The sequence below is a fragment of the Drosophila sechellia genome, chromosome 3L (assembly GCF_004382195.2).
Source record: "Drosophila sechellia strain sech25 chromosome 3L, ASM438219v1, whole genome shotgun sequence".
Taxonomy (NCBI): domain Eukaryota; kingdom Metazoa; phylum Arthropoda; class Insecta; order Diptera; family Drosophilidae; genus Drosophila; species Drosophila sechellia.
The window spans coordinates 23,554,499-23,579,897 of record NC_045951.1 but is presented as its reverse complement, the minus strand read 5'-3'; the positions used below and the strand labels follow the sequence as shown (position 1 = coordinate 23,579,897).

At 40.5% G+C, this 25,399-nt stretch overlaps 1 protein-coding gene across 7 annotated transcripts in view; it reads left to right on the top strand.

The window, feature by feature from the left end:
* Nucleotides 1–25,399, top strand: part of LOC116800890 (endoplasmic reticulum aminopeptidase 1) — a 116,721-nt gene that overhangs the window by 65,276 nt on the left and 26,046 nt on the right. For 5 of the 7 annotated variants that reach the window (XM_032717254.1, XM_032717253.1, XM_032717256.1 and 2 more), the window contains 6 exons: nucleotides 9,883–10,028; nucleotides 10,125–10,275; nucleotides 10,340–11,034; nucleotides 23,760–23,943; nucleotides 23,996–24,192; nucleotides 24,265–24,579. In XM_032717254.1, coding sequence (XP_032573145.1) covers nucleotides 9,883–10,028; nucleotides 10,125–10,275; nucleotides 10,340–11,034; nucleotides 23,760–23,943; nucleotides 23,996–24,192; nucleotides 24,265–24,579 — 1,688 coding nt within the window. The remainder of the gene's footprint in view (nucleotides 1–9,882; nucleotides 10,029–10,124; nucleotides 10,276–10,339; nucleotides 11,035–23,759; nucleotides 23,944–23,995; nucleotides 24,193–24,264; nucleotides 24,580–25,399) is intronic. The other 2 variants (XM_032717257.1, XM_032717259.1) reach the window with 2 other exon arrangements.

The following is a 25,399-nucleotide window of genomic DNA, read 5'->3' as shown; positions in this document are numbered from 1 at the left end:
GCATGGTGCCAATTGATCAAAAATAATATAGATTTAAAGTCTAAGAACTTCTAAGGTGAAGTGCATTTTTTTGTCAAATTAAACGTGTGCACACATACAGTTGTCACTGTATGCTAAGAAAAGAGCTGTTCGATGTAGCGCTCTCCGCTCTCTCGATCTTGAACAAAAACTCGAGAGATCCTGGACCCACAGCGAAAAAATCGTGTGCCGAAAAATCGTATGGCGTTACGCATTTTGTTATTCTAGTGTCTTTGGCCAAGCCTTAAATTCAACACATATCATCATTCGTATCATTCGAATTGAAGTCCAACGTTTATATGCGCATTGCAACAAAGTGTTACAACGTTTTGGCACAATAGGAGAAATGGTTCGTGTCTAACAATACGCAGCTGAAAAAGAGGATAAAGTTTTTTTTTTTAATTATTATTTATTAGGTGAAGAAGATGAGGATAAAGTGAAATTAGTTTTCGCGGTAAAAACTTTTGGACAAGTCCAGAATACTGGCACATATATAGTAAATAGTGACCCCCCAAGTCACTATCAGTGATATAATAGTGAAAATTAAAAATTTTCATTCAAAAAAGACAGACTTATTTTATTTTATTTATTATCTATATTATTATATTTTCATTTTTCATTTTTAATTCATTTTTAATTTCCATATTGTATAAAAATTCATAATCGTCCTCCTCTTTACAATCAGTAGAGTCTGAAGAATCGGTGTCAGGTTCTAATTCGCAAGCTAACATTAGAATGACTTCTAGTGGAAGAGAGTCGCTTATGTTTTCGAACGCGCTTCTTTAAATTTATTGATGATATTATGGGATATTATTTATATTTGCCTTGGCTGGGTTCAACAAAAGAATTTTAAGTATGTCTGCAAGATCCAGCAGGCCGCGCTTCCGTGCAGCTAGCATTGCAGCTTGAATCAAAAGACGTTCGTTGTGATTTTGCGCCCTTACGAGTTCATCTGCTTGCTGTCTTCGGCCACTCAAACTTTTTAAATAATATGACGTTTTCGGGCGTCCAGCTAATTTCCTTTCCTTTTTATTATTCTTTTTTTCCTTCAGGACTAGGTGTTCTTCTAACCACTTTGAATAAACTTTCAAAAATTCATTTATTTTTCGATCGCATTTTCTCCAATTTCGCAAAAGATTGACTGAAAACATTCGTTATTACTATTATTCGTTAATCGTTCATTAAAGTCTAGCTTGCTATCAGAAAAATTACCACTGATAAAAGTGAAAATAGCATTTTCCTTTTGAAGAACGCTCTTTTGCTTGCGCCACACTTCCAGTAGGGCACCATTGGCAATCGAGATGTTGTTCCCTAAAAAATGAAATTTCTCAAAAACCCGCAAAAAACGCACATAGAGACTACGTGATATGAGTTAGGAATTGAACACACTACAACATGGATATAAACACTTACTGAACAAATTTGAACAAATTGTTGTAGCTCTATTTAAAGTTGAAAAAAAACAACTACATGTTGACACCACTTGCTAAATGTACAAATTATTAGAAAGAGACGCACACAATAAATAGCAAATAGCAACACATAATAAAAACCTAAAGATTGATTATCCATTTCATATTATACTCTTGTTCTTCTTCTTTTTACATTTTAACACTTTGAAAGTTAAGCTAAATTTTGGGCGCAATGCAGCCAAGCCACGTGGTATAAGCTCGCAACAGCCGACTTTAACAGCTGTTATTATAACGGTGCACAGTTAAATTAACATTTGCGGGCTATAACAAAACAGTTTAACGTATTTCGAATCTATTAATACTAAAATACTTCAAATTTGCATACTTGTGAAAAACACATTATTGTAAAAAAAAAACAGGCCAAAGGCCCCAGTGCTGCCCAGCTGCCACGCGATCGCACAAACAGCTGTTTGGAAGCTCAAAGCTTATCTATCTCAGGGTTCAAGTCTTTGCTAGGACCCTGGTGATTTGTTGCATATATACAGGTCTGCCTTAAATTTGTCAAATTCGTGTCGATAAAAATCACAACGGAAAATGGAAAATAATAGCCCACCGCAAAAATCACTAAACTTCACGTTGATGAAGCAAATTGCTGGCGTGGGCCCGAGAGAGATTCACGAGCAATTGCTGAAAAGTCTCTACCTTGTCTACAAATAGTAATTCAAGAGACGTCAATGATGATGATATTGTCAATCTGTGTGACCAGCCCAGTACCAGTCACCAAGCTGCCGCTAAGTGGGATGCAGCCTCCGCTGGTATCACCAGCTCACTCAACAATGCGCAGTCCAAGCCACCTCCTATAGTAATGGAGGGTAAATATAGTGAACATTAAAAAGGTTGAGGATAGGGCGTCAATGGGCGGTGTCCTGAGGAGAACGAAGAGTTACCAGCTAAAAGGAGACAGGCCTTTCAGGGTATGCGTGAAAGGCCTGCACCACAGTACGCTACATACCAGATCAAGGTAAAGCTGGAAAAAATCGGTCACAAGGTGCTCGACATACATACACCGCTAAGGCGAAACGCAACAGGTACCTCAAAAGCTCTGGCAGTGAACATGTTCTTCCTGCACATTGCTGCTGCGGCAAACAATAGAGAGATTCTGGCAGTAAAGATACGATGCCATATGAGAGTAGGCAGCAGTTTGGCCACACAGCGAAATACTGCCGTAAGCAGTAATTGCCGGCGAACACCCAGCGAAGGACTGTACTAGGCCACGCATCGAGCTGTGCACTTGCTACAACTGTGGTGGACAGCAACCTGCAAATTATAAATGTTGCAGCAAACTACAAGCGTTCATGCAGCGATCCAGACCCAGAAGTGGAGTGGCGACGGATGCTAGCAGTAGCATTGAAGTCATCCTGCAGACGCTAAAGAGAGAAGAGAGACGCTCGATTCAAGAGAAGCAGGTGGAATTAGTGATGATGATGATGAAACAACAGCAACAACAGTAACAGCAGCAGGGGCAGATCATCAATCTGCTCTCACTGCTTTCCAAGCGCCATAATGACGCCGATGGCGTGTCCACGAAGCTGCCCGAAGTGGAATGTAACGATATCGTTGTCCTGCTGCTCAGCGAGACTCATTGCAAGGATGCACAGGCACCGAAAATATTTGGATTTGAGTCCTACACTGCCAACGATCCGAACGACGGTAACGCCAAAGGTGGTTCAGCGATCCTGGTCAAATCCAGCCTAGACCACTTCCCTCTTACACCAATAGCCACTGACAAGGTGCAACTCGCGTCTGCAGTCATCGAGACGGACCATGGCCCTGTTAATTTTTGCGCAATATACTGCCCTCCGAGGTTCATATGGAATACGGACGAATTTAAATGCATTCTGGATCAACAATGTTCCAAACTCCTCGTCACGGGCGACTGGAATGCATCCCACTGGCTTTGTGGCGGGGAGATGCAATCGAAGAGGTCGAGCGCTTACGAATCTGGTCCTAAGCTCAGATATAAGCTCTCTACCGACCGGAGGTCCTACAAGATTCCCGTACGGCAGTAGAGGCTCCCCAGGCTATATCGATTTTGCTGTCAGCAGGGGTATACTGGACATGCATGCTGAGATACGGTCCGTTGCTGAGCTCAGCTCCGACCATCTACCACTTATAATCACTAGATGCAACAGCTACAGCTTATCCCAAGATGGAGCGACTAATCGGTAGGCATTCTGACCTGGAACGATTCCATGAGCATCTTGAGTCCTCTCTGAACCTAAGTTTGGCGATAAACTCAGAAAGGGACCTAGAAGAAGCTGTTGACACTCTCACCCATAATATCAAGGCTGCAGCCAGACTGGCAACTCCTAGCCCGGTGCAGAGGCCCACAGCAGCTAATCCCGATCACCAGAGAGATTCTGCTCCTTATAGCTGAGAAGAGGCGTTTACGTAAAAGATGGATGAGGTCTCACCACCTGCTGGACAAAGCGGATTGGAACAGAGCAAAGTGTGTTTTACATCGCGCCCTAGTCGAATCCTGCCCGGGCATCAGTTTGGTTTTCGTACTGGACACTGTACGGTGGAACAACTACACCGAGTGGTCGAGCCCATCCTATTCGCTTTCGAAAACAAGGAGTAGAGAAGAGTGCGCTGCATCTTCCTATATACGTGAGGCGTTCGATCGGGTGTTGCACTCCGGTATACTGCCTAAAATTAAGAAAACTCTGCCTGCACCATAATTCGGCCTCCTGAGGTCGTATCTCGAAAAGAGGAGATTTGCGGTACGATTCTACTCGGCTCTGTCAAATGAGCATAATATGGCAGCCGGAGTTCCACAGGGAAGTGTACTTGGTTCGCTGCTTTACTGCCTGTACAGCTACGACATCCGCGTCCGGACGTTAGCCTACCCGGGTCGTCAATGTTGGCCACATTTGCTGACGACGTGTGTGTCATCTGCAGGACCTGCTGCGAACACGATGCTGCTGATGGCATTCAGGACTTCTCATCTACATTTGCGTAATGGGCAAAACGCTGCAAAATTGGCATCAATGGTGACAAATCAGCGAATGTTTGCTACACGCTGAAAAGGAAAACACCACCGGCTGTGCTCATAATTGTTATATTGTTAATTGTTATATTTGTATTATTGTTTGGTTACAGCTAACTATTGTTAGCCGGCGCGCCTGCAAGGGCTGAATTAATAGCGACCAGGGGGACAAAGGGGTTTTCAGCTAGCCCGTATGCCTTAATAAAGTATAAATATAAAAAAATATTAAAAAAAGGGTTTTGGCTGCTATTCTTTATAACCGTACTGAAGTCAGTGGACATTAGATTACATGAGAAATCGCATATAGTACATCTCCCTCCTTTTGAAAAATAACGTAATATTATAAAGTCACTTAAATTATTTTTTTTTTCTTAAAATAATTAATTTTTTTTGCTTAAAAATTGGTATTGAATATTTAAATATATATGTAGAGAATACAAATTTGATTTTTTCTTGTTTTGATATTTATTATTATTTTCACGTTGAAAAGGGCAATTCTACAAGACAGTTTTGTTGATTAGCTTGTTTATATGCTATTTATGAACTATATTTTGATTCTGTTGCATAGTCATCCACATTATACAAAGGATCTATACTATGTTCGCTGTTCAAATATTTTGGCAAGTTTCTTTGCTTGCCGAAAACTGACTCTTATGAACAGGAAATGAAATATGGAAAAAAAAACCTCACAATCTGTTTTGTCTATATACATTGGTATATAGGAACGGATATATTCTGTGAAGGTTTTATGGCTTTTTTCTACTGTTCCATCTGCCTGGTTGTGCTGTAGAAGTTACATTGTCAATTTTTAAAATTTTGCACATTTAATTTATAATTGAATTTTTATATTCTGCTCCCATGTTTGTAATGAACGTCCTCATTGGACCGTACTTCAGAATAAAATACTCAAATATAGCATACGTATTCTTTTACCGAACGAGTTATATTACTCCAATTAAGGTCTTTAAAATTCCTTAAAATATGACCTTATTTTCGGACTTAACAATGTAGGTTTTTCAGTTCGGATATGATTATCCTGGATAGGACATCTGCCACAAAATTGTCTTTCCCCTTTAGGTACTCGACTGTAAAGTCGAATTCCTTTAGTTCTAACCGCATAAGACGCTTGGTATATTGTGGAATTCTATTTCGTCCCTCCTGGCTTTTGAACCCTCCCATACAAAGCGAGAATTTTTGACCCAAATCGCATGGTTGTTCGATTCTGGCGGAGAATCGGGAATTGGGAGAGAAATCAGGAGATTTGATTGCAGGACTAAGACTGGGACGATAAGGTTCCCACGGAAATAAGTCAGAGGTGGCAATCGCTCTTAGATGAGTATTCCGACCTCAACCAGATCCGCGTTCGGGTCTGGTATCAGCCTGAGGTAACCATAGAGCATGACGGATGAAGCGTATGAAGCGGCTATCTACATCCGCGTGGAGATTGATCTTGACTCACCTGCTTACAGCCAAAACACGAGTGTCTTCGGTGAAATAATTCCGCACATGCCAACATGCCAGTTCAGGTATCCACTGCTGGACAGATTCTACTGTTGTGCTAACCCGGTTACGAAAGCCTGCTTGCAACTGGACCACGTTTGTGGCCAACAGCGTTGCCAAGATCACGCAGGCGACACCAGTCGCACACGATCTGAACAAAACTCCGCCGATCTATCCAGTGGAGGCACATCCCTACATGAATTGGTAATCATCTCTGGGGGCACGGACCAGAGTGGCCCCGTCTATTGACTTCCTAGAACGTTTTCCTAAACTGGAGTTCTGGCATGAGTTCGACGTATCCCAATGAGCTGCTGCTAGTACTTGATCACGCCCAATTCACGGCCCACTAGTGAAGAAATCCGACAGACAGAAAAAACTCTGATCTCCTTGGCGCAGCATTGAGCATACGGACAAGAGCAGAAGCATCTGGCAGATAAAAGTCCCCTTCCAGTGCCCAGTCCGTTACTGAACCTGATTCCATTCATGGAGCAACACGGCCTCTTAAGGGCATGCGGCCGCCTCACTGCCTCCAGAGGCCTCCAATATAATGAACGCCATCCGATAATTCTTCCCTACGTTTCTAATTCTTATCCAATTCGCTCACTAGATAGCTCTTCACGGCGGTAGTCCATTAATCGTACGCCTGACCCAATCGAAGTATTGGATTCCTAATATCAAAAATCTGGTGATTCGAATTCGTGTAAGATTCTTACAACTGAGAAGTTTATAGCGGCCTTTGCTTGCATCGTAGCGGGTACATTTGGAGAATGGCAAGGCCTTTGTGCGGCAGCAAGTTTGCTTTCTAGGAACTTGCTATCTTAAAGAACTCCACAAGCGCAATAAATGACCATTTCCGACCAAGTCTCCAAGTCGACGACAGTCTAGTGGTCATGGGGGACATTCTGCGAACAATTGGCGGCTCCGCAGAATCTTTTCGGACTTTCCTGGAGCTGATGACAGCAATCGAGTCGTTGAGACCCGTACGTCTTGCTGCACAATAAAGCGCCCTGTCCAAAAGGTCATTCTCCCACATGCGGAGGACGGAGAGTCTTCCGTTCCTACAGATAAAGCCTCTTTCTCCATTATGGGGTCCAAGGTGTAGTCTTCCCAAACTAAGTCGCGTTATTCAATCCTAGGTATTCAATCCAACCGCTTCCGAGTCTGCCAGGGAATCTGGGAATATCCGCTCTCCCTCCTTTCAGCCGGCGAGTTCACCACTCCACGGTCCCGTCTTTTTTGGGTTTAATTTAGTATTAATCCTCCTGTGAAGAAAAAAAGTCAAGTCTAGTGAAGCTACCCCGACGTCTTCTTCTGTCTGGGGCTTCCTCGAAATATTGTTGTCGCACGTTGACTATTACTGCTAAGAAGTCTTGAAAGCCTTTTTCGGTTCAAAATTGAACCACTTACTCAACCTGAAGATACATATGTATAATAATAGAAAATAATAAAAGAAAAAGAAGAGGGAATGCTATAGTCGACTTCTGCAATTATCAGATACCCGTTACCTGCTAGTGGAAATGTGAACGCGAAATTTCTTAATTTTTCTGGGATATCGATAGATATTGGTAATTAAAATGAGAAAAACTTTTATAATTGTAAAAATGTGTGGAAGTGTCAGTTTTAGTCGGCTTGTAGGCGTAAGAGTGGGCGTGGCAAAGAGTAACTTGGCAAATCGATAGAAATTTACAAGGCTAATAAAAATATGACGAACTATCGAAACGTTTTGCAAAATTGTGGGTGCGGCAGTTTTAGGCGGTTTGTGGGTGTAAGAGTGGGCCTGGCAAAAAGTTTTTTGGCAAATCGATAGAAATTTACAAAACTAATAAAAATATGAAAAGAAAAAGTGTAAAAGTGTTAGCATGACAGTTTTGAGCGGTTTCTAGGCGTAAGAGTCGGCGTTGCAGAAAGTTTTTTGGCAAATCGATAGAAATTTAAAAGACTAATAAACGTTGAAAAAATATCTAATCAAAGTGTGGGCGATGCAGTTTTGGGCGGTTTGGGGGCGTAAGAATTTGCATGGCAACATGAATAAACAAACTTTCGCTGCGTCTATGTCACTGGAAACTGTATGCTTAACTCTCTAGTTTATATGGTTCCTGAGATCTCGACGTTCATACGGACTGACAGACGGACATGACCAGATCGACTCGGCTATTGATCTAGATCACGAATATATATACTTTATACGGTAGGAAACGCTTAATAAATTCATAAATATGAGTCAAGCATTTATCCGGCGTTATCACAATCAAGCTGTTATAGCAGAAATATTTTTATTTATAATCAAAGCATGTTTTCTTCAACTTAACTCATTTTACCAAATAACATTGGTTTACGTTATACCAGTTGGCGGTGGCATGGTGTAAGGTGGCTTAACCATTCCACCATGGAGATGGAACGCTGCTGTTGCCTTCTTGTTGCGATTCTGCTGACCTGGTCCCTAGGGGCTTATTCTGTTGTCCTGCGATATACTTGTATGATTCGGTTCACAGCTTTCCGGGACGCCACTGTCACCCTGTCCGTGGCCCTGGCCGTCCTGAAACATTTGGGATAGCGGCAGCGTGGTGGTGGGTTGACTCATGTTCACCAAGTTAGCATAGCCTCCAGCGAATTTTTGTAGCTCAAGAGGAGGCAGCGACGGTGCCCTATTCATAAGTGAGCTCTGCTGGTGGCCACAATCACAATGTCGTCAGTAAAAGTTGATTGGTAGAGCATTTGCAAGGCGCGCTTCAAACTCCCCCCCACAGAGGATTTAAGAGCTACGAGAATGTCATCAAACTTTTCACTGAAATCACTTTCGATTTAATCAAAACAAGTTCTTCGAGCTCATAGAGAATTTTTCTAAATGTTTATTGAAGCTCAACGATCAGATGCAGAGGGAGTCCGTTTAACGTTCCACCAGCCTGTTTGCATTAGCGGTAACCCTCTTCAGAATTTGCATCCATGGCAACAGCAACGTGAATGGAAATTCGGTCCAAGCGGGAAGATGAGCGCAAAGAAGAACTAGCAACTTTCCTTATTTGGCTACTTTAAATGTCCGCTGCCTCTAATTTGTCTGAATATTGCAAGCACAAATTGTTGTTAAACAATGCACTCAAATTTTTCTCTTTCTTCTCCCTTTTTGTTTTTTCTTCCTTTTCCTACTTACTTTCATCTTTTTCTGAACTTACGCATCATCTTTTTCCGGTTCTGTTAACTAGCTTTCGATTCTGTTAATGCAGGTCCTGTTAATCTTCTTCTGGTCGCACTGTTGACGCTACATCTACTAGCATTATAAAAATGGGGACATGTCATGTCGATGATAACCGGAAAAACATTTTTCTGTAGGGAATTATTTCGGATGACCTCAGGGAAATATCGATGACTCTTAGTCATTGTTACTTGATATGTGCTAAGATTTTGCCATGCATAGATTCAAAATTAGGGTTGCCTGAAGCTGAAACTCGAAATGACTTAAGATTTTTGTGGCTTTTTTTCCCGAAAGTTCCATATCTATGAGCTTTTTGTTTCAATGCAATGATCAGGAAGTACTCGGGAAAGAGTATTACGTTTTCATTTATTTCGATTCTATAAAAACCCACAATTAAATCGAAATCTCCAAACCAAACACGTAAAAGACGATCCGGCTCGCAGAACCAAAAAGTTCTATATGTATTTCAGGCTTCAGGGGCATGAAGTACCCTTCAAATTCTAACCCTAGGGTAGGTGTAAGGTGTAAGGCGTAGTAGTTTCCGACAATATACATTTATAAACAATACTTATATTGTTTTTAATCTATTTAATGGTTTTACAGATCATTTATTTTACATTTAATTAAAATTTGTACTATAGTTTTTAGTTATAGTCTAGTTCAGTTTTTAGTTATAGTACAGTTTTTAAATATTTGTATTCTGTTTCTTCTAGGATATCCAAAACAAACTTAATGTTGCACATACCACAATTCAAAAGTTTTTTAGTATCCCGCTCCCCATAACTAAGCTTGATGTTATCGCGATACCTAGCCTTGCAACAGTTCCATTTATTAGCGCAAGTGGTATTCTGATAGCTAGGTAAGTGTGTTTAATTACTTATTACTAATACAATTACTATATTATATTAATAACTATAATATTATTACTAATAATATTATTTCATAATCCTTATAGAGAATCTGAAATTCTAAAGAAAGATGCATTTGAAATATCGCGCGAACTAATATATCAATGGATTGGTATATGGATAACGCCCGAATGGTGGACTGATGCTAATGTGAATAAAGCGCTAATCAGTTTTATTGCGTCGGAAATCGTTTTTGAAGTAAGTCAATATAATAAATATAATACGATTTTTGAAAAATACATATATAAGATTTATTCCTTAGATTAATGGCGGAAAAGAGTTTAATGGCAAATATCCAATGACAATTCTTTACTCATTGTACTATGAGTTAAGCAAGAGGTATCCCAACTCGCACATAACAGGAATTAAACACGAGTTTGCCTCAATAAAAGTTCAGCTTATAATTCGAATGCTTTGCCTTACCGTAGGAAAATACACTTTTAGACTCGCAATACAAAGCTTTATTTCAGACTACAAATTTAAAACGTATAAAAGCTCAGACTTCTGGAATGCAATCACGACACAAGCCATAGCAGATAATTCACTAGATAGTGATCTGAGTATATTAAGAATTTCTGAGTCTTGGTTAAAGCATAACCGCCTACCTCTAGTCACAATAATACGAGATTATGATTCAGAAACTGCAATTGTTCAACAAAAGGTATATCTTAGGGAAAGGCTACATGATGTTCCCGACCAAGACAGTATGCTTTGGTGGATCCCCATTGCGTTAACGCGGCAAGACAGTCTAAATTTTGTGAATCCTAGTTCATTTATATGGATGAATAAGACTAGGCAAATGTTAATTTCAAACCTTCCAAGAAAAAATATGTTTATAATTGTTAATGAAGAGGAAATCGGACCCTTTCCCGTTAACTATGACGACAACAATTGGAACATGCTATCAAAATATCTAAGGACGGAAGAAAAAAGAGAATCCATTCCAGTATATACAAGGTATCTATATCATATTTAACTTTTAAAATATGAATTTTAATACAAATATATAATAATTCATTTATAAATATTCAAGATCTTTGCTTCGAGAATTTTAAGTTCTTTAAAATGCGTCTAACGCAGAGATAGGTTGTAGACTTGTCCGACGCCGAACATATCTGCAGAGCAATTAAAAGGGAACATCGTAGGGCCCATATGGTACCTAAAGAGGTATGTGTTCGGTTCATCGAGAAGTTATACTTCCTGAGGATGACGAGCACAATACGCGTCCAATTATCCTCTTGCTAATGTAGCAAACTCTATAAATATGAGAGACATCCAAACAAACGGGAATTACAATCAACACCTATTCCAACATATCCTTGTGAAATACTTCACATTGATATATTCACGTTGGATATAAAGCTGTACTTAAGATGTATAGACAAATTTACCAAACTTGACGAACTTTTTCCCTAAGAATCAAAATCTTCGGTTAATTTGCGCGGAAGACTGGAAGAGGCTCTCCAACCATTTTACTGTCCCAAAAAAAAAAAAAAATTAAATAAAAGGGGGACTTTTGTGCCCTACCGTCCTAAACTACTTCCCATCGCTAGAAATAGAATTGTACCATACCCCACTGCACAAGATCGAAGTGAAGTGGTTTTCCTCCACCTTTTTGGACACCTGTTCAAAAACGACTTTTAAGGATTCTGAGCTAATCCAACACTTAACAAATCTAAATTTCAATAACCTGTCACATACAATCTTGGAAAACAGCGCAGTAACAATTAAAACAAAATCCTGAAAAATGTTTCATAAGTCCGATTTAAGGAAGTGAAACAAGAATTCAGGGCTCTTCCTTCTCGCCAATTTTAAAAAACGTTCTTAAAAGGAAAAAAGGCTATACGTTTCCTTAGATCCGGGTAACTAACATAAAAAATAATAAGAATTGCATATAACAAACAACTCCTAAAAATACCACAGTTAACACACTAAAGTATAGCAATGATTTGTTAAACGTTATTTTTTGTAAGTTTTGCTCTGCCTTTCGTAGATGTGGGCTACACGTATGAAGGCCCGATATCCCGCTTCAGAACGGCAATTTCTGGAGGATCAATGGCGTCTTCAAGCTGGTTCACGTCGTTAACCTGGGAAAAATGACAGGAGGATTAAGACATTGGTCTAGTACTATCTCAAAGACGCATATCAACCGGATAATCAGTGCGCCCGTGAGAAAGCCTCGCTCGATAAACAGGGTGGGAATCATCGTCTAGTTGGGACTTAGTCGTCTAATAAGACAATGAGGTCGTAACAGTTGTTGGGCCGAAATTACACGAGCTACTCAACCTGATGGCATTGCCGGCTGTCCTAACACAAGTAACCGCATACGATAACCGCCTATCTCTGGACTAAGTGCATGTCATCAGCTTAAAGAACTTGGAAAAGATGTCCGAGGTGGCCGAGGAGTTGTTGCTTTCATCCCTACGGAGGCAGAATTGGCTCTGCTCATCTTTTCTCTCTTGTATTTTCTGTGGAGGAAGTGGACCTCTCTCTACTCATGAACTACCGAAACCCGGCAATATAACCGTGATCACTAATCCGCCCCTTACCCCAGAGCAGACCAAGGCTACTTAGTCTGCGGGGCGCAGATCATAAAGGGGCAGGAGTTAACACTCAGCACTTGCTTCCACCTCCCAACCCGCTCGCTGCCAGCACTGCAGAACCGGTTATTGTTCTGCAAGCAGGGCAATTCCTTCCTCACCTCCATCGCAGCGTCAGCACCGGACGACAGGCAAACGACTCTGGAGCTCTGCAGCGTACCGTTGACAAAGTTGCTTACGCTGCGAGTGTGACTGTGCTGACACTGTGGGATTTGGCTAAGAGTTGAGCCGCTGAGCCGCTGAGGCAAAACGCTGACAAGGTAGTCGAATTGGGCAGCGGAGCTTAGCTAAACTTTAAAACTAACTTTGTACTTAATCAAAAAGAAAACCCCCAATTTTAACAGAAAACAAGAGAGAATGCTATAGTCGAGTTCCCCGACTATGAGATGCCCGGTACTCAGCCAGTGTGAATGCGAACGCTAAATTGCATAATTTTTCTGGGATATCGATAGATATTGGGGAATAAAATGAGAAAAAAATATAAAAATTATTCCACAGTGTGGACGTTACCGGTTCGGCGTCTTCAGGTCGTGAGAGTGAGCGTGCCAAAAAGTAATTTGGCAAATCTATGGAAATTTACAGGACTAATAAAAAAATGAAAAAAAAATTAAAAAATCGCTTGGGTGCCACAATTTCGGCTCTGACGACCCAAGTTGTGAGAGTTAAGGAAGGAATTAGTAAGTTAATAAGTGGAAAACGCTTTTATACGTGGACAAAGGGAAATGGTATTAAATGCTCTTATTAGAGGGGCGAAGGTCGATGCCTCAGACTGCTGCTTGATCGTATGCCAGCGAACGTGCATGAGTCGTTCTTAATTTGCTTAGAATAACAAAATATGGAGACAAGAAGCAATTACACCGAGATTCCCCACACCCGGACCATCTTTCAACCCGACACTATCGACAAACGAGCAGCCCTCGATTCCCTCTTCCTCAATACAAGGCTTTTGCTGGCCAATCGTTCAATTACGGTCCGAACGGATTTGCAGGGGGAATGTCCCGATTCCAAGGGGTCAGATTAGCAATAAAAAACAAACCAAATCAATCAGGGCAAAGCTGCAGATCTAACTTTAACCCCTGGCAGGAGGAGGGCGGTGTCATTAACCTGAACTTCTTCCATAAAGCATAGAGGCATTACCACATAAAACCAACATTAACGGTACCGGGATCTTCCAAAAAAAAATAATAATTTCGAGAATCCTCACCATAAAATGATCAAAATTCACTTGTCGAAGAGGTCAAGTGCCTTGATGATGGAGTATACAATTTTATGGTCGACGCTTGTCTAGCGTCGTATGACACGAAAAGCAGAGAACTGCAGCCCGCCACTGGCACTCTACGTCCACCCGATAAACACTCGGTCTCTAGGCACCCCGTGTTTTTTGACACCCTACTTGCGGCAATACGAAATATTCGAGTGTTTTACCAACGTGGTGTTTTTGTTACGAGTAAAAAAACCACCCGAGGCCTGCTGCGCAAGAGCCGTTTGGGTGAGTGGACGCACAGTCAACGATCGGCCGCAGGTCATTTTTTGTACGCCTAAAATTTGTATGGGTGGAAGCGCGACGGGTATAAGAAATGAAGGGTAAAAGGGAATACCCAAGAAAAATTTCGTGCTCATGTCTTTGCTCTTTGATGTACTCAATGGGTGCCACCATTCCAGTATATACAAGGTATCTATATCATATTTAACTTTTAAAATATGAATTTTAATACAAATATATAATAATTCATTTATAAATATTCAAGATCTTTGCTTCGAGAATTTTAAGTTCTTTAAAATGCGTCTAACGCAGAGATAGGTTGTAGACTTGTCCGACGCCGAACATATCTGCAGAGCAATTAAAAGGGAACATCGTAGGGCCCATATGGTACCTAAAGAGGTATGTGTTCGGTTCATCGAGAAGTTATACTTCCTGAGGATGACGAGCACAATACGCGTCCAATTATCCTCTTGCTAATGTAGCAAACTCTATAAATATGAGAGACATCCAAACAAACGGGAATTACAATCAACACCTATTCCAACATATCCTTGTGAAATACTTCACATTGATATATTCACGTTGGATATAAAGCTGTACTTAAGATGTATAGACAAATTTACCAAACTTGACGAACTTTTTCCCTAAGAATCAAAATCTTCGGTTAATTTGCGCGGAAGACTGGAAGAGGCTCTCCAACCATTTTACTGTCCCAAAAAAAAAAAAAAATTAAATAAAAGGGGGACTTTTGTGCCCTACCGTCCTAAACTACTTCCCATCGCTAGAAATAGAATTGTACCATACCCCACTGCACAAGATCGAAGTGAAGTGGTTTTCCTCCACCTTTTTGGACACCTGTTCAAAAACGACTTTTAAGGATTCTGAGCTAATCCAACACTTAACAAATCTAAATTTCAATAACCTGTCACATACAATCTTGGAAAACAGCGCAGTAACAATTAAAACAAAATCCTGAAAAATGTTTCATAAGTCCGATTTAAGGAAGTGAAACAAGAATTCAGGGCTCTTCCTTCTCGCCAATTTTAAAAAACGTTCTTAAAAGGAAAAAAGGCTATACGTTTCCTTAGATCCGGGTAACTAACATAAAAAATAATAAGAATTGCATATAACAAACAACTCCTAAAAATACCACAGTTAACACACTAAAGTATAGCAATGATTTGTTAAACGTTATTTTTTGTAAGTTTTGCTCTGCCTTTCGTAGATGTGGGCTACACGTATGAAGGCCCGATATCCCGCTTCAGAACGGCAATTTCTGGAGGATCAATGGCGTCTTCAAGCTGGTTCACGTCGTTAACCTGGGAAAAATGACAGGAGGATTAAGACATTGGTCTAGTACTATCTCAAAGACGCATATCAACCGGATAATCAGTGCGCCCGTGAGAAAGCCTCGCTCGATAAACAGGGTGGGAATCATCGTCTAGTTGGGACTTAGTCGTCTAATAAGACAATGAGGTCGTAACAGTTGTTGGGCCGAAATTACACGAGCTACTCAACCTGATGGCATTGCCGGCTGTCCTAACACAAGTAACCGCATACGATAACCGCCTATCTCTGGACTAAGTGCATGTCATCAGCTTAAAGAACTTGGAAAAGATGTCCGAGGAGTTGTTGCTTTCATCCCTACGGAGGCAGAATTGGCTCTGCTCATCTTTTCTCTCTTGTATTTTCTGTGGAGGAAGTGGACCTCTCTCTACTCATGAACTACCGAAACCCGGCAATATAACCGTGATCACTAATCCGCCCCTTACCCCAGAGCAGACCAAGGCTACTTAGTCTGCGGGGCGCAGATCATAAAGGGGCAGGAGTTAACACTCAGCACTTGCTTCCACCTCCCAACCCGCTCGCTGCCAGCACTGCAGAACCGGTTATTGTTCTGCAAGCAGGGCAATTCCTTCCTCACCTCCATCGCAGCGTCAGCACCGGACGACAGGCAAACGACTCTGGAGCTCTGCAGCGTACCGTTGACAAAGTTGCTTACGCTGCGAGTGTGACTGTGCTGACATTGTGGGATTTGGCTAAGAGTTGAGCCGCTGAGCCGCTGAGGCAAAACGCTGACAAGGTAGTCGAATTGGGCAGCGGAGCTTAGCTAAACTTTAAAACTAACTTTGTACTTAATCAAAAAGAAAACCCCCAATTTTAACAGAAAACAAGAGAGAATGCTATAGTCGAGTTCCCCGACTATGAGATGCCCGGTACTCAGCCAGTGTGAATGCGAACGCTAAATTGCATAATTTTTCTGGGATATCGATAGATATTGGGGAATAAAATGAGAAAAAAATATAAAAATTATTCCACAGTGTGGACGTTACCGGTTCGGCGTCTTCAGGTCGTGAGAGTGAGCGTGCCAAAAAGTAATTTGGCAAATCTATGGAAATTTACAGGACTAATAAAAAAATGAAAAAAAAATTAAAAAATCGCTTGGGTGCCACAATTTCGGCTCTGACGACCCAAGTTGTGAGAGTTAAGGAAGGAATTAGTAAGTTAATAAGTGGAAAACGCTTTTATACGTGGACAAAGGGAAATGGTATTAAATGCTCTTATTAGAGGGGCGAAGGTCGATGCCTCAGACTGCTGCTTGATCGTATGCCAGCGAACGTGCATGAGTCGTTCTTAATTTGCTTAGAATAACAAAATATGGAGACAAGAAGCAATTACACCGAGATTCCCCACACCCGGACCATCTTTCAACCCGACTCTATCGACAAACGAGCAGCCCTCGATTCCCTCTTCCTCAATACAAGGCTTTTGCTGGCCAATCGTTCAATTACGGTCCGAACGGATTTGCAGGGGGAATGTCCCGATTCCAAGGGGTCAGATTAGCAATAAAAAACAAACCAAATCAATCAGGGCAAAGTTGCAGATCTAACTTTAACCCCTGGCAGGAGGAGGGCGGTGTCATTAACCTGAACTTCTTCCATAAAGCATAGAGGCATTACCACATAAAACCAACATTAACGGTACCGGGATCTTCCAAAAAAAAATAATAATTTCGAGAATCCTCACCATAAAATGATCAAAATTCACTTGTCGAAGAGGTCAAGTGCCTTGATGATGGAGTATACAATTTTATGGTCGACGCTTGTCTAGCGTCGTATGACACGAAAAGCAGAGAACTGCAGCCCGCCACTGGCACTCTACGTCCACCCGATAAACACTCGGTCTCTAGGCACCCCGTGTTTTTTGACACCCTACTTGCGGCAATACGAAATATTCGAGTGTTTTACCAACGTGGTGTTTTTGTTACGAGTAAAAAAACCACCCGAGGCCTGCTGCGCAAGAGCCGTTTGGGTGAGTGGACGCACAGTCAACGATCGGCCGCAGGTCATTTTTTGTACGCCTAAAATTTGTATGGGTGGAAGCGCGACGGGTATAAGAAATGAAGGGTAAAAGGGAATACCCAAGAAAAATTTCGTGCTCATGTCTTTGCTCTTTGATGTACTCAATGGGTGCCACCCGTTTCGAATCATTGACTTATTAATTTTTCACGCGTCGCTAGCTGAATACTCTAATGACAAATATTCTTATATAAAGTCATTTTTGAAATGAATTTTGTGACATTATGTACTATTATTTTTACTATAATCTATATTTAAATAATAATAACGTTAATAATATATATAATATATAATAATATATAATATAATATATATATATATAATATAATAATTAAATTACATATATATATATATATTAATAATATATAATATAATATATATAATTATAATAATATATAATAATAAGATGAAGGGCATATTTTACAAAGTATTCGACAAAGTCTAGAGCCACGCCGAAAGAATAGTGTGTAAACGTATGGAGTGTAAAACGTATGGAGTTACGCATCTTGTCTGTGACTCGACTATCTACAAGACCACCCGAGTATTTTTGGAAACACCCGAGTATTTTTGGAAACACCCATGTGTTTAACGGTAAACCCACAAGTGTTTTTGTCACTCATCCCTTTTTAGGCATTTGTCTTTTTCTGACTGTTTGTCTTCTACCCTCCGTTATGGGTGCCGAGTATGATCGGCACCCGCGACGCAGGGCACCGTATTGATTCGGGTGCGCGCACAACGGGGTGTCTTGTCTGCATGTTCAGATTTATACTGTGTGTTTGTAAGTACCCGCGATGTGCGTGGCGGGTAGCACCCGCACACAAAATTGTTGGGTGTGAGTCGAGTGTTAAAAAATGCCACCTTTGCAGTTCTCTGACGAAAAGTGGGTTCAAACTACAAATCCTCACAGACACCTGTGCTAAGAAAAATTGTATAATCCCCAAAAATTCTGCCGGTGCAATACCGTTAACAATAACCTTTTCTTAACATTATTGTACGATAATGTTATAATTATTGTTAAATTATTGATACGAATAATTTTGGTTTTACTTTACCTTTATTTAATGAATCTTTCAAATTTCGAGACTAACAATAAGTGTATCAAATATTATACTATATCATAACTACTCATGCAAAATATTAGACGTCGTTGTCACCACGCTAGAAAACACGACACATAATGTAGTTGTAGAGAAGAAGAACAACTTAAAATTCCAAAACACAAAACAAAACATGTAAAACGCTAAAATCAAAAGTTCTTATCTTGACCCTTCTCATACTTTTTATCTTTCTAAGCGAAAAATCAGTACCCACTAATGGCGTGTTCAAAATAACCCACGACCTCGATCTAGGAACAGTAGAATAAACTATCGAACAGATAGCCAGCGAGGGATTGATTCTCACTGATCAAGGAATCAACGCCCTAATGAATACTGAATAGAGCATGGATAGTGCACCAGAAAGAAGACCACGGTCCATAAAGATCAATGGGTTGGGGGTTCACCGGATAAATCTGACTGGGATGACTAAGCACATGAATCTCCCTTAAAATGATGTCACTGCTTTCACCAGCAAAGGTAACGAAATAAATGGGGACTTTCATGCAACAACGATTCTACTCTTAAAGGCAATAAATATAGCTAACCAAGTCAAAATGGGGTTCTGCTAACTGGCATAGACCAGCGAATTTAGTGGATCATGATGAAGCCGATATGATTCTGTCAGAAATTGACAGCCTTCCCTACCAAAATGATGTGGAAGCGGTAAAATTCTCTATACCAGAAATACTTCTGATAATCCTGCTTAATTTAGTAGACAGACATCACCGATTGATTGGGGCATACCCTTCAATATCCAACGGAAAGCTAGTCGTACTTAAACATAATAATTGACAGTGACAACGGACAATTTGGAAACGTCCCTCGACTACTGGAGTGAACCAAGAGGACGGTACTATTGGTGGTTGAAATCGTGAAGTCTCTGCGGTATTTCCGCATGGCTACGCTTTGTAGGACCTAGTTGCGAACTCTGTGCCCTATCTGGTATTCTGCTGCTACCTTGCGGCTTGTTCCCTCTCAGCCGCACACAGCCGCTTTATCGTCAACTCAGTGATATCCATGCAGTTTTAGAGACCATCTCTTCAAATCCGGGATGATTCTTTGGGTCCTTTGGGTACTGGAGGAGTAGCCTGCGTCCACGACCTAGATACGCTCGCAGCCTTCCAATATGTTTCCGCAGGTTTTCTTTGAGATACAAATACATTGGTACTTCCTGGCAATGCACGGATGCGAGCATCCAGATTGCTCTACATCAGCGCTGTGTCCTATCGCCAAACCAATTTAGCTCGCAAAAGGTTGCCGCTGTCCGTCGTATCCTTTTTCCGTCCGTATGTCTTTTCTTTCGCCTCGACTGCGTCCCTTGAGTAGAGAGACTGCTCGTGAACACTTCCACCCGGTGGGAAAGTATCCCAATGGAATGCATCTGGAATACAACGATGCTAGGAGGTATGGCGCGCAGGCTGCCTTGCAGATAGTGCCATTAATACCGTCCAAGCCGGGAGAGCGCCTGCTCTTCACCCGGGCCACACACGCGGAGCCAAATCTTGTACAAGCGCACCCATGGGTCATCGGGATTATCTCACACGAACCGTTTCCAGGCATACATTTTCTCCCTTCCAATGAGTTTACATCCTATATATAAGCTGCAGTATCTACTGCACCGAATAATAACTGTAGAAGTGGCCCACAAGCGCAGGAAACCTGTGCAGTGCACCAACTGCTACGAATATGGCCATACCAAAGCGTACTGCACCCTACAGTTCAATTAAGTTATGCAGCAACTGGCGAGGATGCATTGTTTACAAGGAACTCAAGAGTCGCCTAAACAAACGAGTGGATTCAGCTCAGGATCGTATCACACCAACAATTCACAAAGTAATGGAACCAACTACAACTAACATCCCTTCGTCTGCCAGCCACCGAACCAAATTCTTCCTTTGCAAGTGTACTAAAATCTGGGATCCAAGTACCAACAGCAGAAACGAATAAACACACAGAACATGCAAAAGCAGCCTATTGGCGTTGAAGCGATTATGCTTTCGATGCAGCGAAGCATGAAAGACTTCATGACCTTCATGGAAGAAACTATGCAAGAGCTTATGAAGAACCAAAACATCTTTATTCAAATGCTCGTTTCTGCTAAAACAGGATAATGACTCCCTTAATAATAGCTACCTGGAACGCTAATGGCGTTTCGCGGCACAACCTATAAATTGCTCAGTTCCTAGCCGACAGAAACATTGACGTTATGCTACTCTCAGAGACTCACCTTACCTAAAAGTACAACTTCTAAATACCAGGTTATACATTTTACTTTACGAATCACCCGGATGGCACGGCCCATGAAGACACTGGGATACTAATAAGATTACGAATTTAGCACCACTTTCTTGGTAATTGGCAAGAAGACTGCTTAATATGTACCCCTATAAACCTCCAATGCCATAACGGTGCTCTCACTCTGGCTGCTATCTATTGCCCACCTCGCTTCACAATCTCTAAGGAAAAATTCACAACACTTTTTGACTCGTTTGGTGAAAGGTTTCTTGCAGCTGGCGATTGGAATACCAAGCACATGTACGGGGAATATTGGATAGCGAACCCTAAAGGAAAACAGCTGTACAACGCAATCATCAAACCGCAACACGAACTTAACTATGTTTCCCCGGGAGTGCCTACATACTGGCCAGCAGATCCCATGATGCTTCCAGATTTTATTGACTTTGCCATCACAAAAAGGATATCCCAATCAATGATTACAGCTGAGGCACTACCAGAACTCTCATCTGATCACTGTCCGGTACTCTTTGATCTTTTATACCATAGAATCAATACTTAATATACTTTTATAATATAGAATCAATACTTGTCGCAACAGCAAAAGCGTCCACTCCACAAGACAACCATGTATGCAGTATAAAGTTTAACAAGACAAGTAGAGATTGAGCTGCATGGGCTTGAAAAACGACGACATCGAAGGGAGTGGCAGGAGCACAGATCACCTGGCGCAAAGAGTAAATTAAAAGCAGCTGCTCGAAGACTTACCAAAGCGCTTAAGAAAGAAGAAGCGGACGCACAACTAAGGTACATCGAGATTCTCACTCGCACAGGCACAAAGAACTCGTTGTGGAAAGACCACATAAACCTACAGGCACCAACAGAAACGGTTGTACCTCTCCGTAACTCTACCGGAAACTGGTCTCTCAGTGACACGGACAGAGCAAGAGTCTTCGCTGATCATCTTAAAAAAGTATTTCAACCAAATCCAGCCACTAACTCATTTACTCTCCCGCCTTTAACTGCATCTGACTTAGCACCACAAGATCCTGTAGAATTTCGGCCAAGCGAGACTACGAAAGTCATTAAAGAGCAACTGAAGACTGGAAAATCGCCCAGCTACGTCTAAATAAGCCCGAAAATGATCAACGAGCTCCCAATGTGTGCAGTTCTACGAATCTGCTTGCTCTTAAACGCTCTTCAACTAAAATTGGTTACTTCTTTCAAAAGTGGAAGAAAGGCCTGGGAAAGACAAAACACAGCCATCATCATGCAGGCCAATAAGCTCACTTACTTGTCTATCCAAGTTATTTGAAAAAGTGCTGCTGCTACGCATCAGCCCCCACCTCAAAACACACTCCCATCGCACCAATTTGGTTTTCGGGCAGAACATGAAGCCATTGAACAGGTTACCGCATCACAACGAAAATTCGCACTGCCTTTGAACACCGTGAATATTGCACAGCTCTCTTCTTAGACGTTGCACAAGCATTCGATAGAGTATGGCTGGATGGACTTATGTTTAAAATAATCAAACTGCTGCCTCAAAACATACATACGCTTCTAAAGGCTTACCTATGTAAAAGAGTATTCGCGGTTAGATGCAGTTCAAGCACTTCAAGCGATTGTACTATAGAAGCTTTTATACTATAGAAAGCCTCAAGGAAATGTTCTGTTCCCATTTCTATACACCCTTTACATACCATATGGACCTATGACTCCGAGCTATGGGGCAACGCATCGAGAAGCAACATCGACATAGTACAGCGAGCACAGTCAAGGATTCTGAGAATCATTGCTGGAGCTCCATGGTATCTTCGGAACGAGAATATAAAATTCATAAAATGATATTTAGTTAGTTTAGAATAAGATTTGAAAACTTATTGTTAGTCTCTTAAGTAAAAGGGAAGATTCAATAAATAAGTAAAAAATGAAAAAAAAAAAAAAAAAAGTTGGATGAGGCACGCCTCAGCTCGACCACTAAGAGGTCTGCAGCGGCATCTGTTGCTGTTGTAAAAGTTTATTTATGAGGAGTCTGATTGCTTATATTTGGTCTTTGGATCTGCGGGGGACTTTTAAATGGATTTAAAAAGATAAGGAATTATTGATTGGGGTGAGAGTTTTTCCTTTTATTCCACACGTTACTCGTGGAGTAATTGCTGCTGATATTTTTCATAAGGAGTATACAATGGGGTTAGATTAATTTTTGGTTCCATGTAGTTTCCGCTTAACACTACTTCTCATATCTTAATCTTATTTGAAACTTGACAATCTTGCTCTATGGTTGTATCAGATACATTCCTGATAAACATACTGTTTTGATCTATGTGTTTATTAAAGTGTGCGCTAATTATTGAAACAAAATTGCATATTGGTTTGGTTTTATGTATGATACTTTTAATGAATTAATTATTTACTTCTTTGAATTCTTGATTAAAGTCTTTATTGTTTTCTTTGATATACATATGTATCTATATTTATCTAAATTATCTTATTGATAGCCATTCATGTCGGATTAGAGTGTAATGTTAGTGGTATGGATAATTTTCTGCTTAGTAGTGTTATTAACTGTATTTGGTTCGCGCCAGTCCAGACCGATGAATTGATATTTAATATGTTGTCGCTGTCAATATTTTCTAATTTGTCCTAATTAAGATGTTTTGGGTTGAAAAGTCCCTGTCGGAGATATTGTATTCTCATCTTTGCATAAAAGTGGTTACGAAATTTCGCGTTCGCATTTCTACTAGCTGAGTAAAGGGGTATTTGATAGTCGAGGAACTCGACTGGTTTTTTAATAATTTCACTAAATTTTTTTTTGGCAGTCATCGTTGTCACATTTTGACAAATTTTCAAATTCAAGTCCGATATAATATTATATTTTCAATTCACAATATACATTTATTTTAAGGGCAAAACTACTGCATGACGCCTGGAACTTAGCTTATGCTGGTGAACTTAATTTTTCCACTGCTCTTAATGTAACATTATTTTTAAAGTATGAACGTAATCATATTGTTTGGAGTCCAGTATTCACATTTCTCGACCAAGTTGGCAAACGTCTAGAAAAATCATCAATTAATAAAAAGTTTGAGGTGAGCATAAAATAATTTAATACAAAAATATAATCTAAAACGGTTTTTTCAGCTTTACATTATAGAACTTTTAGCTCCATTATATGAATACTTAGGAACTGCACATTTTAACGAAGACATAAATACAACTGAACTCCGTAAATTTACTACATCGTTTTTATGTAAAGCTGGATATTTTCCATGTTTTAAAGAAGCAAGAAGGGCCTTCAATGTATGGATCAACAGTTCTTTTCCAAACTATGAAACTCCGTAAGTGGCTTGGAATTTTAAGTTAAGTTAAGTGAGTATATGGTACAAAAAATTAATAATTTATTTATTTAGGGTTCCCAACGAGTTCATTTGTTCAATTTTCAAGTGGGGCTCTATGGAGGAATGGATGTTTGGGCTCGATCGTATGCGCGAGTTTCCCAAGTCTCGTATTCAGAGTGATCGTACCCACTTATTAAAAATGTTAGCTGGATGTCCAGCGCAGCGAGATAAAATTATTATTCTACTTGAATTGGCCATCCTCAAAAATATTTCAATTTTTTCCGATAACGACAAAATGTTAATTATTAGTATGGTTACTTCTCGATCCATAGGATACACGACACTATTGGATTATCTGTCAAATAATTGGGACTATATTCATCAGAAGTAAGTGATCCTTTTTAATTTGAAAGTAAAAAAAATAGTGCTTATTATTAATTAATGACACAATTTCGTAGTATAAAGCCATTTGGATGATGTGAAATTTTAACTTTCTCACCATTTATATCTCTGTAGACTGTCGATAGTTTTGGATAGCTTGTGGACGTGGCCAACATGTTTTTGGTATACCAGAATTAAAGAAAAAGAAATAAACACATTTTTGAAAAGAGTGGGATCGGCAGTTTTGTACGGTTACGTACGGTCGGTGTTACATACTATTTTACGAATCTATTACACCCTTTTACACCACGAATAACGGGTACAAATACGCAATTAATCATTGCCCATAATTTTCTCAAATTCGATGATAGGGTCCGTTTAATAATATCGTTATTTCCTATAAATGTCCTGCCGTGTATTCAGAACCACTATTCTACTGCACGTTCTTGTATAATTGTTATTCTATCGTCGAGTTCTCCGACTATCAGATACCCGTTACTCAGCTAGTGGAGTTTTTGTGGGTTCAGGCAGGTCCAGGACAAGGTATGCTTTCCATATTTATAAGTATGTCGGCGCATACTTTTGTAAGCTGGTGGAATGCTAGAATATTTCACAGGAATAATAATTCTATCAGTTCGGGGAAATCATTGGTATGTCATCATATTGTATTGCGTGTTAGAATATTCCAGAAGTACAGTAATTTCATCATTTCGGGGAAATCATTGTTGCATACTGCGTTGCTATTGGTCGGCTGTATTTTTGCAGCTTTGGCATCTCCCGTTACAGCGCGCGGCGGCAGCGTGTGGTCGCTGTCGCCGAGTGTGGT